This window comes from Mytilus galloprovincialis, chromosome 13 (assembly GCF_965363235.1).
Source record: "Mytilus galloprovincialis chromosome 13, xbMytGall1.hap1.1, whole genome shotgun sequence".
Lineage (NCBI taxonomy): Eukaryota > Metazoa > Mollusca > Bivalvia > Mytilida > Mytilidae > Mytilus > Mytilus galloprovincialis.
Window position 1 is genome coordinate 9,802,988 of NC_134850.1, and position 15,485 is coordinate 9,818,472.

Below are 15,485 nucleotides of genomic sequence, written 5' to 3' on the forward strand. Positions count from 1 at the left end.
TACACATATTGGTCGCCATTTGTATGAAACGTGCGAAGGAAGACAACGATGTTAAAGAAGATCTTTGTAGTTGTTTGACAATAAACATTTTGCCTGAATAAATAATTAAGCAAATCCAACACATACATATCACTAGGCACAACTGTAAGTCTGGTAGTAGCGCTTTGATTAGGTTTAACACACAGAAAAGTTCGTATAAAAATAGATTATCTCCCTTACTACAAATACTATTTTTAAAAAGCCCCCCTTTTCAGATGGGCTTTTTAGGGGGAAAAAAACTCGGGAAGATTAACATGATGTAAAAAAATTGCTTAACGAAACATTTGAAATGCAAAAGGTAAAACTTCTTATATTAGGCTCTAAATATTCATCTTGCGAGGTGGTAAACAAACTAGAAACAAAACAAAAAGCACGAAAAAAAGGGTATTTTTTATCTTAATTTTTGATAAACAATTTAACAGAAGGGAAGGAAAACATACAGATCCTTTCTATTTGGATTTTTTTTGTAAATTTAAAATTGTTTTGTTTTTTGACTGTTTTATTTTAATTCATTTGGCATCCATGCCACATATGTTTATTTTATTTTATTGGGAAAAGGAAAAAAATAGATGAGTGGTTTTGCTGAGCAACTTAGGGTATTGTTAAGTATGATGCACCAGGCCAGCAATATTAATTATTATTTTTTACAATTTAGTCAACAGACAACAAATCTTGTTTTATCAGAATTTTTTAATTATTTAATTTATTTAGAGCATTTCACATTTTATGCCAATACATAGATTAGGGCTATCAAGAAAACTAACAACCTAATTAATATAACAGGTTCTATTGTATATGACTATGAGATAGTTGGTGAAATTTAAAAAAAGAAAGAAAAGGGGGGTCATGGATTATACAAACTACTTTACATTAATTTTTGAAAGATATAAATATCAACAGCTTTGCATTGTTTGAAAGATATAAATATGAACTACTTTGCAGTAAGCAACTGTTATAATTAGAAATTGTTTTCAAATTGACAGGAAATGATTATACATAAAAGGGAGTATTACAAATGTACCCCAAAAACTTAAGTATGTCAAAATACAGCAAAACTGACTTGGGCTTTGCTCATTGTTGAAGGCCATACAGTGAACTATAGTTGTTAATGTCTGTGTCATTTTGGTCTTTTGTGGATAGTTGTCTCATTGGCAATCATACCACATCTTCTTTATTATATTTTCATCAAATAATGTATATAAGAGTACTCCAAAAAACAAACATTCGAATAGCACATGGTATAAGAAGCTAGAAGTGTTACAGCAGGGAAAGTGTTAACGTTCAAATCTGTAGAACTTCAATAACAAATTTTCATATGTTTTTTTGTCAAGCCTGCAACAGTTTGTTGCACCAGGGGAAACAACCATCCTTCATTCTGTTAGCATTTGCAGCTGCATCAGCATTTAAAGGTTCAGTCTTTTGTTAAAGATATTTGGAACATCAATGACTGTCAATAGATGAAGATGAGTGCCATGGTATGAGTGCCAATGAGACAACTCCATCCAAGTATCAATGTATAAAAAGTAAAAAAATTATACATGTAGGTCAAAGTACAGCCTTTAACACGGAGCTTAGCTAACACCAAACGGGAAGCTATGAAGAAAAAAAATATTTTAAATGTAAATTAATATTAATAATAATACATGTATATATAAACACATTATTAAAATTGATATGATGCATCGAAAAATTAGGTAAATTATAATGGTAAAAACTATTTCTATAAATTTCAGATTTAACAATGACTTAGAGGGATTAACAATCAACAGCTAAGATGGATGGTGGTGTTGCCACACTGCCTATGGGAAGGCCATTCCAACCAAGCAATTACCATTATATGCCCCCCAAGCCAAATCATCAACAACTGCAGAAGCCACCTAGTTACCAACAGCCACAACAGAATGCCACTCAACAGCCACCAGCCGGTGTGGATCCAAGCAAAGACCCGAATCAAGCTGCTGCAGGGCAGGTGGTCATGTTTGACGGTAAACGGATGAGAAAAGCAGTACACAGGAAAACAGTTGATTATAATTCTGCAGTGATTAAATATATAGAGGTATATATATATAACTGAATTAATGCTATCTCTAACATTTGTTTAGAAATCAGAAGCTGTGGTAAGATTGCCAAGGAGAACTTTCCACCATAGATAAAATGATGTAAACGTTTGCCAATAGAGGTTACCAAAAGTCCTTCAAAAGTTCAAATATGAGAAAAACCCATATGAATACACAAACCTGGACATAGCAAAAGTAAAACATTTGAAACAAAAAAAACTAACAAAACACATTATCATTGAAAAAATATATATAGTATCATTTAGGTAAAACTTGTTTTAAATGTGCAAAACACACAGTTGCAAGGTGATTAAGTTGAAAAGCACTGTGTATTTCACTGAATATTGTTAAACAGTGATTGCTAGTGATAGAAAAAATAGAAAAAAATGTTTGTAAATTTATTGTACACTTAGATATGTAAACAGGATACATCTAAAAAGTAAAATCAGATAAAATACTGAACTACAAGGAAAATTCAAAACAGAGTCCCTAAGTAATCAAATGGTAAAATCAAAAGGTCCAGCACATCAAATGAATGATTAACAGTCTATATGTTTTTTGGGCTCCCTAAGGACATAAAAAAGAATATGGGAAATATGAATCAAGTCCATAATACCTTTTAGCTCGAAGATCATGGCATTACATATAAATTATATTTAGAATAGCCCTAATATATAAATATTCTGTATTGTAGAATCGGTGTTGGCAGAGAGATGATAGAGATGTCAGGGCTGTTATGCCAGATGCTTTGTATCAGATAGATGTAAGTGTAGAGTGTAGACTTCATTGCAACAGACGTTAAAGAGTTGATACCAACATATTCATTTGGTTTAGGGCTATTACATTAAAAAACACACATGAAATGTCAACTATGGGTGGGTGTCACCAAAGTCACTTGAATTCTACTTATTTTAAAAAAAAGGCTAGAAAAATGTATGTAGTTTTAAGTATCTATGTATTAAATATATTTGTATGCCCCGCCCCTAAAAGGGGACATTTAGTGTTACCTTCAGCTTTGTCAGTCTGTCCATCTGTTTGTACCTCCCAAAATTGGTTTCTGTTCTCAAACTTAAGTATGCTTTAACCAAATGTTATGAAACTTGTGCACATTTACTTATTACCACAAAACTCAGATCAAGTACCTATTTTGGCTGCATCACGTTTACTGTTCTTCAGTGATGTCCCTTTAAAACGTTATATATGTCATGGCATAGGGAGCATCATTTGTGTCCTAAAGACGCATTCCTCATTTATGTTTTAATCATTTATTGAGAAATTCATTTGTATGTGGTGTCGTATATTTTTTTTTGTACTATGAAAATGAAAGTGGAATTCTAATATTAAATCTATGGGAGGTAACTCAAATTTAAAATTTCCTTCTTGGGGTACCATGTTTGATAAAAAGGAAAAGCTCTCAGATTAAATCAGTTTTAAACAAAACACAAACTACAAACAGCTACATTGTTGGTTTTAGTCATGAGACAAATCCAATATATTATGTAGTTACTATTAGAGCTTCGTTTAATGTAAAAAACCTCGGGGGATTTCATTTTGAACCATACATTCATTTAAAATCAGTAGAACTCTGCACTATATATATTTGATATCTGGTTACACATACTATGGTCCAGTAAAATGACGAATATTTATTGGAGCCAATGACCTAGACATGATGAAGGCATGATGAATCACTGGCAAAAAGTTTTAAATTAGAAGAATGGATAGACATACGTAAGGGCTCTTCTAGAAAAAAATCAGATATAAGAATAACTAAGGCATATGTACAAGGGGAAAATTTCTATGTCAATGGGACATAAAAAAACATGCTTGGAATTTTAAAAAACCCGACTGAAGCATTTTCTGAAACAAATGACAATGTTTATAAAAGCATATTTTACTAGGTCAAAAATATCTTTGAAAACCTACTTTCTAGATCATTGGGCACACCTGTTATATTTGTTTAACCATGCCACTTAATTTTGAAAATGTGATTTCTTTTTCAGCTGACTCCACCATTGAGTATGAAAACTAATCCAATGAACTGTGTCACGACAAAGTTTATAAGAACATCAACAAATAAATTCAGATGCCCAATATTCTGTCTTGCTGTAAGTTTATAGATATTTATTAAATTCTCTTTGCCTATATAGCTATATTACTGTAATCACTAGCTCCCTAGTTCTCATACAACAGCTTTGAGACATGACTCATGAGCAGAATTTATTGGCTATGAGAAGTTAATTATCAATCAGGCTACTATGTGTGAGATGTTATCAAGTTTACATTCTTGAAGTGAAAAACTTATCTAAAAAGGGGGGGGGGGGGATGAGGGGAACAGAACTATCATGATTAACAAATAAATTGGAATTTCTACACATGTATAGATATAAAAATATTAGCTACTGTTTCTAAGCTTTTTTGCTAGAGCTGTGTCCTTTTGCTTAAAACAATCATACTGCAGCTCGTAACTGATATTATATCAATGTGAAGGAAACCAAACTAATTTAGAAATCTTTCATCTTGACAATTTTTGTCATCACATTTATACATGTTCGTTTTAAGAGGATTTTTGTCTCTTTGATGTGTACCCGAAATATCTTATTCTTATTTTAGTGTCATACATTTTGTCATATGAAATTTATCAAATTTGTAGGTGGTTCATGAAAACTGAAATTAATGCCTTGGAACCAGGGCTTCCAAATTTTTTTGAGCCAGTGGGACATTTTATATCTGATCCCGATTTTAATCCCTAAGACTTAGTCACAAAAGGCAATTATGGTAATCAGATAGCCATCCCAATGATTGACATTAGATTAAAAAAAAACCGATATTAAACTTTACTTTGATATGAATTTGATGTTCTGGCATAAACTGTTAAAATTGGCAGTGCATCATTCAAAGTGTGCACATCAGCATGTTCATATCTGCCTTAGACTCTCTATTTGTGCAAAATGACGTTGTCAAAAACTTTACTTTCGTTTTTAAAGTCACATTTCCCCAACCGGATGTTGACTTGACAATGGTAAAACATGGACCATAAACGGATACGTAAAATCCATGTTCATTTATAAAGCATGACTGAGTGTAGAAGCTCTTTCCACGTTATTTCTTCAACATAATACTTGAAATGAACGTTAGATACAGGTATCAATGATATTTTAGCAATTTTGAAGAAATGTATGATGCATAATTAAATTTCCCACCTGTGCACATGTGCACACATGTTCTTGTTCATACAACGTAGTTCTGACGATTTTTCATTTAAAACCTTTTTAAATGTTTCATCAAATCATGTTTATAAATGTATTTATTATAATTTTAATGTTTTGAACTAAATCAATAAGATACAAACCGCTGAAATGTATGAAAATAATTTTGAATAGACCGATTAATTTATACGATCTCCGGTACTGAAAATAGTTTACCTGTCACCTGAACAGGTAGTTTTCAGCTGTCCAACAACTAATTAGCCTTGATTGAAATTAGAAAGTATTGAAGTAGGGGTTGTTTTGATAGTAATTAATCATCATGTCACTTTTATGACCGGAAATGTGTGGCTGTTAAAGGCAAAAGTTTGGGCCGAAAAGATCGTGAATTATGTTTAAATGACCGAAAAAGCCTTGAAAACTAAAAAGAAGATGACCGTTTGCCCAGCCGGACTTTTACCGGACATTATACAATTGACCGGAATATATGACTGTTTTGGAAGCCTTGCTTGGAACCCAAGTGGAGAAAACATCATTCTAATTTTGTCCTTATAGAAAGTATAATGGTACAAAATGAAAAATACAGAGTTTATACAATAATGAACTAAATATTCCAATTTCAGTGGACACCTGAAGGTAGAAGACTGGTAACTGGAGCATCAAGTGGGGAATTCACTTTATGGAATGGTTTAACTTTCAACTTTGAAACTATTTTGCAAGTAAGTCTTGTCATTTGTTTTAGTTGTTGTTAAATCAAAAGTATTTACAATGATTTATTGAATTTTTTGTGCTTAACAGGACCATGTTTACTGAGCAAAAATAAATTATGTTCATGCCCCAGCTGCAGCTAAGTGGGCATTAAGTGTTACCCTTGTCTGTCTGTAAGTTCCAAAATTTGTTTCCGTTCTGTAACTTTAGTTTGTCTAAACCAAATGTAGTGAACCTTGTACACAATGCTTATTTAATAAGGCTATTCCATTAAAATGAATGTGGGAGGGTAGGAAAGGACTTTCAAAATATCCCTACAACCAAGAACCATTTTTATGCCCCATTTATTGGAATGATTTTTTATCTGTACATCTGTTCGTCTGTGCGTCTGTCTGGCTTCAGGTTGAAGTACTTTTTGATGGAAGTTGATTAAGTTCAATCAACTTAAAACTTAGTAAACACATGTTCCCTATGATTTGATCTTTCTAATGGACACATTCTTGTTTAGATAAATTTGCATAATGGTAATAGACACATACTGCGAAAGACCCATGACCCCTTTTCAATAATTAAATTTCCCTTCCTTCCCTCCACTATACATTTAAACACAAACACTAAACACAGATCAAATTAAAATTTGAGTTATGTCCCTTTAAAACATATTCAAGTGGGGCCACATGGAAACATTCTCCATTTATTTGAGTTTATCCTATAAAAGCTACTGAATGTAAATTCATTGGTGACATTTATAAAGGAACTTTGACCATCAGTTATGTCATTTATATCAGAACTTACAAAGGACATGTACACTAGATGTTTTTTTTATATTTCTACAAAATTTCTTTTAAAACTTTCAAATTGTAATGGATTCATTTATTTTCTAGGATATCAATTTTAGTGCTTTGCTAAAAACTTGCTTATTTGTGGATATTTGATCTCGTGGTTTAGCCATTCTCTCTGTATACCAAAACCTATGAAAAATATGTTTGTTATTTGTTGAACATTTGAATTGGTGGTTCAACTGTACCTACTAAACCCACGAAAATTGGTATCCAACGTATAATAATGAATCTACAGTAAATAAAATTCTTTTTTTCAGGCCCACGATACATCAGTTCGAGCGATGGTATGGAGTAACAATGACTCGTGGATGATAACTGGAGATCATTCAGGATTTATCAAGTATTGGCAGTCCAATATGAACAATGTAAAGATGTTTCAAGGACATAAGGAGCCCGTTCGTGGGATCAGGTGGGATTCTGGACGTAAAGTAACCATGGCAACCATCCTCTTGATTAGGATTGAAGCCATTATTGTTTCTACGTTATATTATTACAGAATGTCCGCAGACATGTTGATTTGCTGTACTCTTGCATATGGGTTTCAAATAAATTCTTATAATTTACAAGAAAATCTGCCAAAAATACAAGAAATATTCTATGGGGAGGCAGTCACATAGAATTTTTTAAATCTTTGGCAAGTTTGGAAAAATCAGTTTCTATTTGATTAAACTCCTGCCAGTGTTAAATCTGGATGCAAGTGTCACAATCGAAAAAAAATCTCATATGCAAGAGTTCAGTTGTTCATTTTAAATATGAAAATATGAACATTGACAAATGGTTGATGGTTTGTCAGATCAGAAATGCACAAATAAAGGCGTAAGCCCTTAATCAGGAGGTACAATGATAATAAAGGCAGAAGCCCAAGTATTTATAGACAATCATGTGTGTAGGGACTAAATAAAGGCATTGCCCACATTTCATCAATTTTTTGCATGTTTGTACATGTAATAATAAAATAAAGGCGTATTGCCCAGTTTGCCCAGAAAAATAAAGGCATATTGCCCAGTTTGCCAAGGGAAAATAAAGGCTTTAAGCCCTTCTGCCCTATTTATTTAGATTATATAATGTAGAATTGTATAAAAATAAAGGCATATAGCCCACTGAATTATCATTTAAGTATATTTTGTTAAATTTGAAATTGTGTATATACAAATTTCTGTTAAATTGTTATTCTGTAATTTATTTGGCTTATTTAATAAAAATTTGAAAATCACAAAACTTTTTTTTTAATTCTTCAAACTCCAGTTAAATCCCATGCTTTACTTGTACAATGTACATCAAAATTATGGAGGGTTAGAAATATTGCAAAAATGCCTTTCTGTCTAAAATAACAACTGATCTGACTGACACGAAAGAAGTCCATTGTTTTAGGTTTAGGTGAAGAGATTTGGTGCAGCTCTCATTTACATGTATTTATTATGATTTGCAGATGTTTTATATTCCAAAAATTACAAGTATAAAAAATTTCAGAGAAAGATGAGACCAGGAGCAGATTATAAACATAAATAAAAAAAACAACAAACCTTCAAACACACTCACCCACACACCAGGATGTATTTACACTATTTGTCCAGATATTTTGATGAATTATTTTAATGAATTAAGGATGAGATTGTGAAAAGTATTTACTTGGTGACAATGTATTCTTGATAAAGATTTTATCATGTCTATAATTTAAGTATAAGATTGCCCTTGTGGCATGATGGTATTAGACAAATTTTAAAAAATGCACTTTTTACATTTCAAAACAAAGATCTTAAAACTACTAAGCAGTTCAAAGACTTGCATTCAGATGAATTCATAAATGATTATGTAACTGCATAGGTTTAAGTTATAAAGTGTGCCATGTGAAATGACAACATTGTCCTAACAAGTGTGAAAGGTTTTGATACATGACCGATTCACATACATGATAAACATAGATTTTCTTGAACACTTGAGAAACGTAATACAATGGCTCTGAGAGGTTTTGTATTTTAAGATATCCAAGACACAAATGCTAGCTTACATGTACAAGGAATAGATTACATTAAAATGTAGGCATCCTTTCAATACAAAAAAATGTTTTTAAACGATGAACTATAAACTTGTGATTACTTTTAGTCGTAGGATTCTTTGTGAGCAGAGTCGGTCTCAATAACTGAACAGGTTTCTTTGTGCATTACATAAATATTACTTTCCTTTGGTTTGCTTACACAACAATCATTTATCAGTTCACTGTACTGCCTTCAACAAAGTAATCAAGTTATAATGTTTCTAAATAAGAGGCTGTTCTCGAATATAATGTGCATGTGGGTAACTTGACACAGTTGTGTACTCATGGTACTTGCATCATGCAGTTTCTTTCGTTGGTTTTTCTTTTAATTCTTACTTTTCAGAATTTTATAATTTTGCACAAATGTCAAATGAAATTTAATAGTTGAACAGGAATGATATTATTTGTTAAGGGAAAAGGGATAACATATAAATGTATACAAGACTGACAATGCTATGATCAACTTATTTCTGCTTTTAACGCTGTTCTTCATTTTGTTTTCATTTTGTGGAAGATTATTGTATTTTTAAATGCATCTAAGTTATCAATAAATTATATGGTTACAGTTGTGAACCTGAAATTGCAAGGTATCTGTCTGATTGTGTAATCAATCAATGAATAAGAAATTAAAATCAGTAAACTGACAGTTTTAGTCTTTTTGACTGAATTTGTATATTGAGTAATTTTATTTGACTACCAAATGAAGAACAGCAATCAAAGCACTGCTTTTGAAATGTGTCACTTGGGATTTTTGCTTCCTGGTCATCAAACTGCTTTGGATGGTACACCATTTTGAGACTTGCATCTTGGGAATCATCCATTTGAAAAGGAATTTTGTTTAGGAAATGGTTAAGAAACAAGCTTTCAAAAATGACAATGTGCATTCAACATGTGAATTTTTTAGACTGGTCTTAGTTAATATTTATCTACATTTGAAGAAAAACAACATCACTGGTAGAGTCGTCTTATTACGAAGAATTTCAAGCTATCACTTCAACATTTTGTATACTGTGCTTTCATAGATACTCCATTTAATGGTTTCATTGAGTTGGTTAGAAGTAGTTTGGATTTTTATTGTGTAGCTCTTAAATTTCTGACAACCTCCATGCATAAATCTACAAAAAGTGATACCTCCACAAAGATGACAAAGTTCAAGAAAATGGAATCCTGTGTAAAACATGTAAAACTTTCTATACATAAACGAAAAAACACAAAAGTTGTAAAAACAGAATTGAAATGAATTCAAACAGGTGTGAAATCCAGCATTCAACATGCACTAATCTCACAAGTGTGCATGGTACATGTAATAACCAGTTTATGGAAATCACTCCCAACAAATATTCTCTACACATAAAATCACTGTATTTCTACAGGTTACACAAAATGTATATCAGCTCGGACTAAAGTAAAAAAAGACATCATAGAAGAAGTTTTAATTATCTGAAGATTTTTATAATACATGTACCTTTCTGATGTTCACATGTCAATGAATTTCTTGTAAAAATTGCAGCATTTTTGTAAGGATATATGTTGTTTTCCTGTGATCTATCTATCATTGCTCTCTGGAATGAGAACTCAGTTCAATAAATGGTTAGCAGTTGCCATAATTCCATTTATTTCTTTGGTAATTGAAGATGAATTTGCCATTTACTTTCTACCATGGATGATTCTTAAAAACAATAATATAACCATGCACATTGTTTTTTCCTCTTCCCCTACAGTTTTTCTCCATCTGACAATAAATTTACGACTTGTTCTGATGATGGTACTGTTCGAATCTGGGATTTCCAGAAATGCCAAGAAGAGAAGATTTTGAGAGGTATGTATTTCTTTTCAAAACTCTTGTCCCTGTTCACAAGGGTTCAAAGCAAGCTTTGATCTAGAGAATATTATAAAGCCCCTGGGGCTTTCACTTTTACCCTTGTTGTTTTCACAACCAAGTGATATAAATCAAGTACACATTACTTATTATTACCAATCAAATTTCGAATTTGGGTGATGTCCCTTTCATTGGTCTTGAGTTTTGTCCTTCTGTAAAATGAAATGTTTCATTATATCAGGGAATAGGATATTCAGATGCCAGCATCGGATTTAACTGTTTGATTAAGTTGTCTTTAAAAGTTCAAATGTTATACCCTGCCAATAGTACGATCTAGGGACCATATGGTTTTCCGGTGCATCTGTCCTTTTTATACCCCCGCTTTGAAAACTGGGGGGGTATACTGTTTTACCTCTGTCTGTCCTTCCGTCAGTCAGTCCGTCCGTCCCATGAATATTTTTTGTCACATTTTTCTCAGGAACTACACTACCAGGATTTCTGAAATTTGGTTTCAGGCTTGATATAAGTCAGCTATACCGTGTGATGCGTTTTCAGATTCATCACTCAACAACTTCCTGTTTACCGAACACTTGTTTGATTTTACACATGATAGCCAAGATGAAAATTTTCGTCACATTTTTCTCAGGAACTACAATACAAGGATTTCTGAAATTTGGTTTAAGGGTTAATATAAGTCAGCTATACCCTGTGATGCGTTTTCAGATTCATCACTTGACAACTTCCTGTTTACCGAACACTTGCATATTTTTACACAATTAATAATATCCACTTGCGGCGGGGGTATCATCAGTGAGCAGTAGCTCGCAGTTTCACTTTTTATATCTCTTTAAAGACCATACAAATTGGGAGTAAGGTAGATAACCATAAATTGTGGTACCATAAACTTGAAACTTTACTATTATTATGTGTTCATTATTATGATGAAAATAAATGCCAAAATTAACTTTTGAACTTTTGACTCTTTATTTACAATTCAATTATAAAGTGATAGAGCAAGGGGGCACTATCGACTCATGTGATACCCACACTTTAGGCTGAGGGAAGGGGACTATATTGCTTTCACCTTGTTTGACAGTCCATCTTGCTTTTTGTCTGTTCATGCAACCGATAGTTTTGTCACACTTTTCTCAGTTTCTACCGAATAGATTTTTTTGCAGTTTACATTTAAATCTTTAAAACATGTTTTTGAAAACATTCATAACATACTTATAAAAGTCCAGTATGTATTTAAGGGACTGAAAAGGGGTATCAATAGGTCAAAAATTTGAAAAATCTACAATTAAATTGAAACCCTATGGACAAATATATGGTGTTTCAGAACTCATGAAAACAAAATATGTAAAAATGTTCTTAAGATGGTACTAACCAAGTATTGTTACATTGCAATTGGTCCGAATGACACGTCCAATGTGACACAAAGGGACTGAAAATTAGTTCCCAAATTGACCTAATTTAAAAAGAACCTCTTTTCAAGGAATAATGAACCAATTAAAACAAGTGTTCTTAGTTAGAATATATTGAAAATGCTACAAGCAGAGGTCAAAGATTAAATTTATTAAAATTACATTTAAATGCTGTAAGATTTTGTCCATTGGTTAAAAGATCTTGTCTTTTGACAAATTAATAGATTTTAGAACACCTGTTTGTTTTGGACAACCAATGCATTAGAATAGGGACATATGGTTGGAACCCCCCCTTTTTATCCTTGGTTGGGAACCCCCCTTCCCCCTTTTGAAAATGGCTGGATAGGCCCTAGTCATTGAATGTATAGATGTCAGTGTTTTCCCACCAAAAAATCAATATAAGTTATTTCTAGTAATACATTTGATACATATGTAAATCCATAAAAAATAATGACTTGTCCTCTTATTTGAACACCAGAAAAACAGTCACTATTGAAATATGGAAACAAAAATGAAAATTTCTGTTTATTATATCACCACAATTTGTTTTTGGTTTGGGGGTGGGGGGGGGGGGGAGGAGTAATTTAAAAATCACAGTGTCCATCTGTCCATTTACTTTGCAATTGCAACAATGCTGCCCTAGGATGTGCATAAAGGAATATAACTCTGGTCCAAATTATAAAAAGGGAATTAATCAAATTAACTTACTTCAGGATGAAACAGATGATTTGGTTGCACGTTGTATCCACTTGTTGGTATCTCAATGGACTTCTGTAGTAACATTTGCTTTCACTTGGTGTCCCTTTCATGAAATCCACTTTTGAAACCACTGGGCAAAACTGGTCCAAAGTCGACCACAATCTTTTTTATGGGTGGCTACTTTTAAAAATGCTGCCACAGGAAAAAAAACCATCACCACCATGGCTAAAAATAGATTACCTATAAGAGTAGAATCCAATTATTCATGAACATAAAATCTGTCAAAGCAAGAATGTTAAGAATATTGAGATCTACCTTGAATTATTTTAGACAAGGCAGATGTCTCCCGATTTTGTTTTATGAGGTTTTTTTCTTGTATGCAAGATGTTCAAAACTGACTTTTATTATTGTGATAGCAAGTGTATTGTCTAGTGGGGAAAGTGGGTACCTATTTTGTGTTATCAAGATGTGATAGAATTTCAAACCCAGACCTTGAAACACAGAAAGATAATACATACTGTAATTGGGTAGTTTGGACTCTTGTTATTGTGGAGTTGTTATAGGAATTATTTCCTATTTTCATAAGGGCTATTCCAGAAAAAAATGTATGGAGGGGTTGGAAGGCAGTTTTTGTCAGCACCCGCCACCCAGACAATTGTAATTGAGAATAATAGTGCATTATAGTGTGAAAAGTTGCTCTGATACCCATCACCCATGTTTTATTAATATAATATGCCTTCCAACCCCCCCATACATTTTTTTCTGGAAAAGCCCTAATGTGAACCAGTTTTAATTATGGAATTTCCCCTCATTTCTTGGAGTTTGGAACTTAAAGAGTAATATTTGAGCAATTTAAAGGTTTCTCGGAATATTGCCATATATAATACTACCCTATATATATTGGTTTTTTTTCAGAATTATTTTTGTGGTTTCCCTTAGAAAATTATGAACTTTGCCATCATTTTTATAATATCTACCAGATTGCAAATTCCTAAACCCCTCTTTTATCAAATTGTAATATAGCTGTTTTAAATTAGAATCAGAACAATATAATCCCGTTGGGCGACTCCTGCTTTATTTTTTTATCCAATTTGTTATTATTTGGGGTTTCCCCCTAAGCAGATCAAAGACTCTGCCATTTCTCATTTCTCAGAGGCCCATTTTTCAAGGAAAAAATAATGGTTGATTATATAGGCAATCACTGAAGCAAGACCAGATTGGGCCTATCTTAGGCAGTCAATGGGCCCCCTCTTATGAAAATTTCTTGATCCACCACTGTTTCTGATAAAGGGGGTATATTTATTTGTTTGTTTAGATTGATACTGAACAGTCTAATTTGTGACCTGTTCAATGAATTGCACACATCTATAAAATTTCTCATTTCTTTTTTTCTTATCACATAAAGATAACTAAAATTCCTTCTCTGTAGGATCATGCTAATTTTTGAGAAAATCTGTATATGAAATAACCAATGCAAAACTCTTCAAGGCTTTCATCTCGAGTGTGGACAAAGAAAGACAAATAAATATTGTCACATGTGATTCTGTACTAGATTAGTTTCCTTTATTGATCTCTGTCCATTAATTAGATAGTTTCAGGAAAGTGTTTAGGCTTAGCAAACATTTAGTTGAAGTGGTCTTTACAGCTGATTACATTGAGTGTGTAGGTAAAGGTAATATCTTTGGTTAGCTTGCTTGCTAGCTGAACTGTGAAGTCATTACCAGTATTAGATTAGGTAAACTAATCTCCTTTAGGAGCAAACTAGTTTGACAGTTAACCAATCTATCTGTCTCAGTGTCTGTAAAGTACTAGGCTCCATCAAAAGGAGGGTAGTAATACCTTACTTTATAATGACTTCACGGTTCAGCTAGCAAGCAAGCTAACCATAAGATATTACATTTACCTACACACTCAATGCAATCAGCTGTAAATGGTTAAAGGGTCTGAATCTTAATAAAAAAAACTCATTTTTAAGAAGTGGGAAGTTATTTCAGGCACCACCCAGTTCTCCCACTTCTTTCAACCTAATAATATAGCTTCCAGTGTGGATATTTGAAAATTTGCCACTGGATGTTGATAAGCAAAGGATCAATCAGATTTGTAGCTAGAATGTCACTAAAGAATTATTTAGGATCATGATGCTCTCGGTCTCTGACTTTCAATAGTCAAACTGCAATCTAAAGTGAAGCACTTCTTGAAAGGTATTAAATAGTATTTTTTTTGTTTTCTAAAGGAACCCCCCCCCCCCCCCCCCCCAAAAAAAAAAAAATCCAAAAAAACAAACAAAAACAACAACAAACCCACTGATTTCAACTGTTCAATGTTGAATACAGATATGCATATAGTGTGATCTGAATATAAACCAAACTTTTTTGTGAATTAACCAGGACATGGTGCTGATGTGAAATGTGTAGGCTGGCATCCACATAAAAGTCTGATAGCCTCCGGAAGTAAAGACAACCAGCAGCCATTGAAATTATGGGATGCTAAAACTGGATCCTGCCTAGCTACATTGTAAGTCAACATTATAGGATGTGCCAAATCAATTTTTAATTTTGCCCCTGTCCTTAATTTTTATGATATATTTATCAACACGATCAATCTATTGTAATTAATAAGAAATTTTTGATAGTGTTAATTTGGACATTGTCTGGCA

At 32.7% G+C, this 15,485-nt stretch overlaps 1 protein-coding gene across 2 annotated transcripts in view; it reads left to right on the top strand.

Annotated features, from left to right (window-relative positions):
- Positions 1-15,485, top strand: part of LOC143056810 (uncharacterized) — a 38,221-nt gene continuing 22,736 nt past the window's right edge. Inside the window, exons 1-8 of one of the 2 annotated variants that reach the window (XM_076229973.1) lie at positions 1-189; positions 1,773-2,095; positions 2,791-2,859; positions 4,100-4,204; positions 5,926-6,021; positions 7,110-7,261; positions 10,609-10,706; positions 15,217-15,343. In XM_076229973.1, the coding sequence (XP_076086088.1) occupies positions 1,814-2,095; positions 2,791-2,859; positions 4,100-4,204; positions 5,926-6,021; positions 7,110-7,261; positions 10,609-10,706; positions 15,217-15,343 (929 nt within the window). In that variant the 5' untranslated portion in view covers positions 1-189; positions 1,773-1,813. The remainder of the gene's footprint in view (positions 190-1,772; positions 2,096-2,790; positions 2,860-4,099; positions 4,205-5,925; positions 6,022-7,109; positions 7,262-10,608; positions 10,707-15,216; positions 15,344-15,485) is intronic. The other variant, XM_076229972.1, reaches the window with a different exon arrangement.